Source organism: Alligator mississippiensis, chromosome 7, assembly GCF_030867095.1.
Source record: "Alligator mississippiensis isolate rAllMis1 chromosome 7, rAllMis1, whole genome shotgun sequence".
NCBI lineage: Eukaryota > Metazoa > Chordata > Crocodylia > Alligatoridae > Alligator > Alligator mississippiensis.
In genome coordinates, this window is record NC_081830.1 from 8,390,650 (window position 1) to 8,393,825 (window position 3,176).

At 51.3% G+C, this 3,176-nt stretch overlaps 1 gene segment (V, D, J or C); it reads right to left on the minus strand.

Annotated features, from left to right (window-relative positions):
• Positions 1-1,990: 1,990 nt before the first annotated feature.
• LOC132251720 (T cell receptor alpha variable 18-like) lies at positions 1,991-2,866 on the minus strand. The segment is given in 2 exon segments: positions 1,991-2,340; positions 2,812-2,866. Coding segments are annotated over 2 exon segments (405 nt in total).
• Between the last annotated feature and the right edge of the window lie 310 nt (positions 2,867-3,176).

Consider the following 3,176-nt stretch of genomic DNA (forward strand, 5'->3'; position numbering starts at 1 on the left):
GAAGGGAAACACAGTGACAAAGTGTGACGATTTCCACAAGTGCCACGAGGGCTTGAACGTCACGTGGTTGGTAACAAATACAAGAATAGGCCACCCCTCCTGGTTTCCTACCATCTATTGCCATGTAGAAGAGCTCCCACGGCCACGTGATTGGGAAGGTAATTTCCTACGGGCTTGTGCTACGGATCGGTGCAAACAACCTCCTTCCACCACTATACTGGCAGCGGGTCTGGGGCCGCGGTTGGAGGATGAGCCATGCGGGAAACAGGTTTCGCATGGGGCTTCCCTGCTTTTTGCTCACGGAGGGGTCTGTTCTTGCTTTTGCCGCCCTTGAATGTGTTGTTATGGTCTCGGCGGTGTTACAACAGTGACACAGTCAGAAACCTGAAGCCCTGTGCGCTCTGAGTCCTGGGTGTGCAGGGAGGGAGGGTTTTTATGCAGGTCTCCAGTGTGACTGTCTCGCTGTGCGTACTGCAGGGCGCAGTGATACACCGCGGTGTCTGCCCGCTCCAGGGCGGTGATGTTCAAGACAGTGGAGTTGGCATCAACCTCGGAAGAAAACCGCACCTTGGCGAAATCCGCAGTGTCGCTGGACCTACTGCGGTCCTTTGTTCCCCTGTACAGAATATACTGCGGGGCTCGGTCCCGATGCTGGCGGTACCAGTACACAAGATAACCAGTGCTGTAGGTGGTGGTGTAGAAACAGCGGAGTATCACCTGGTCTCCTTCTGCTGCAGACACCTGCGCTTCTTCGGGTTGGATTGAATCTCCCGTCACTGCCCCTGCCAAGCAATCAACAAGAGCAAAGACACGGTGTGAGAGTCTGGTTTTCGGAGCATGGATATGCTGGACTTTTCGCAGACTGACAGAAAGTACTCAGGAAAAGACATAAAACGCGGGAGCAAGTGAAAGTGGACAGACAAGTCCGCTAGCAATGAACCGGGCTCCGCGGACAGAGGAAGGAGACCGTTACCTGCAAACAGCGCCAGGGCAGAAATGCGAAGGATCAAACACGCCTCCATTAATTGAGGAAAGCGGCCCCTGCCCGAACTTCTTATAACGACCAAGACGACAGAGAGGTATCTTGGTCCTAATGCTTGGTGTGTGCTACACTCCTGAAAGAACCTCTCTTCTCATCCACAGCTGTGGCCTCTTTTATCCCCCGGGGAAAAATAAGAAAAGACTTCTTAGGTAGAATCAACAACGCTATGGATGTGTATTGCTTCTCCTTTGCGGTTGCTTAGCAGCTCGGCAGGTCGCGTGGTCCGGTTTCTTTCTTGTCTGCATGTGCCCTTGAGTCCTTCCTGGGACTGTCTCTGAAGAAACAGCCCCCGCCTGTTACAGAGTTCATGGAAGGAGAGGATAGGATTACTGCTAAACGCGACTTCCTTTATTCGTGCAACAGCGCCGCTTGGTGAAGAGATGCCAGAGCCAGCGGGAAAGGCTCCTCCCGGTAACTAGAATTCCTCGGATTAACTAGAAAGGACAAATGTATCCAACTGAGACCTCGTACAGATGACCTAGACTCACCCTCATGCCAACAGTCACATGATGGGACTGTCCCCAGCAGTCCCATGTGATTAAGAGACACGAAACTAACCACAACCAAATGGTGACACTGACTCCAGACGCTCTTCTGATTCGTTGCCTGAAGCAACAGTCCTAATCCTGGCACCCTCTGACTCTTATCTATATACTGCCCTATTATTAACGTCTGTTATTAACTGCACCCTTAGACATCACCCTTACTGTGACTTGCCATCGCCATCACCTTAATGAAAACGCCCACCTAGCCAGGGACACTAAACCTATACACGAATTTTAACTATCTCTCTTGGTCACTTATTCCTATAAAAATCCCATTTTGGACTATAATAAACGGAAGGCGAGGAGGGTCCGTGTATGACAGGGTTATCACAGACACACATTCTCTGTGATCCGGAATGGAAACCGCTGTAGTTGGAGCTCTCCACAGACACCGACTGCGCACTCAGGGGTTTGTGCACAGCTCCCCGCCGGCAGGGCTCACTGTGTCTCTCAGCGCGCAGTAATAGACCGCAGAGTCGCTCGCTTGGCTGGAGGTTTTCCTCAGGTGGAAGGACGACGAGTCTTTCTGTAAATCAGCAGAGAACCCGCGCCGGCGTTTCTCATCCTCCTCGTCCTGTGCCTCGTACTGGGTCAGCAGGAGGCGAGGGGCTTCGTTTGGGAACTGGACATACCAGAAGAGGAATGGGGTCTCAACGGAGCTATAGCTATAGGTGCAGCTGATGGACACGGAGTCTCCTTCCCGGATAGTCACGGTGCCGGCAGACTGCGAGACGGAGTTTGCATTCGCTTGCTCTGCAAAAGGAAACAACAGTACTGCTAGTGGGGTTATGTTCCCATCGCCCTCATCTACCTGGGGATGGGCTCTGAAATCTCCTTAGTTTCCTTGAAAATCTCAGGGAAGCAAAACAGACCTGGCCATGCTCCCAAGAGGAAGTCCTGCAAAGGGACCTCTCTGTTTTCACCCCCAAAAGTCACCGACCTTCCCCCAGAAAAGAAAAAAATCCTTCTTTGTTTGTTGTGAAGGTTAAACATGAAGTCAGAGGACACAAGGAGAGAAGGAATCCTGGATAGTTCGCTTTTTGCCTTGTGAATATTTCTCTTCTTTATCTCCCATTTTCGGATCCTGCTCCAGTGTCCCGTTAACCCACATGGACATTCTCAGCGTGAATGTTTAGAATAGAATAGAATAGAATAGAATAGAAAGCCCCCTTTGTACTGTATTATAAATTGAAAAATAAAAAGGCAGAATGGAATCGCACTCACTCATAACACAGACTGCGATCAATAGCGAAGCAGTGCAAAGAGCCATTTTCACCATCGTATTCGGGGGTTTAAACATCCAGCTGAAATCAAGCTTCTCCTGAACCGTTAACAAAACCCAGGGGGAGGAATCGGTGCTCAGATCGGTGGACTACAGATCTCTTGTGGTTTGGCACCTTTAACACCACTGTGACTTCCAGTCATCTCCTTACCCGGGGGAAATACATGGGAGGTGTCTGTCTGAAGAGCAATTGCCCTTGACTTCGCTCTGCCAATCCCCGCGGGGAAGGAGCTGAGGCTGGGGCTGCAGTCGACTGCAGAGGCTCAGAGGATGGAACCTGCACGGCTGGAGCAACACCGCCGCCTTG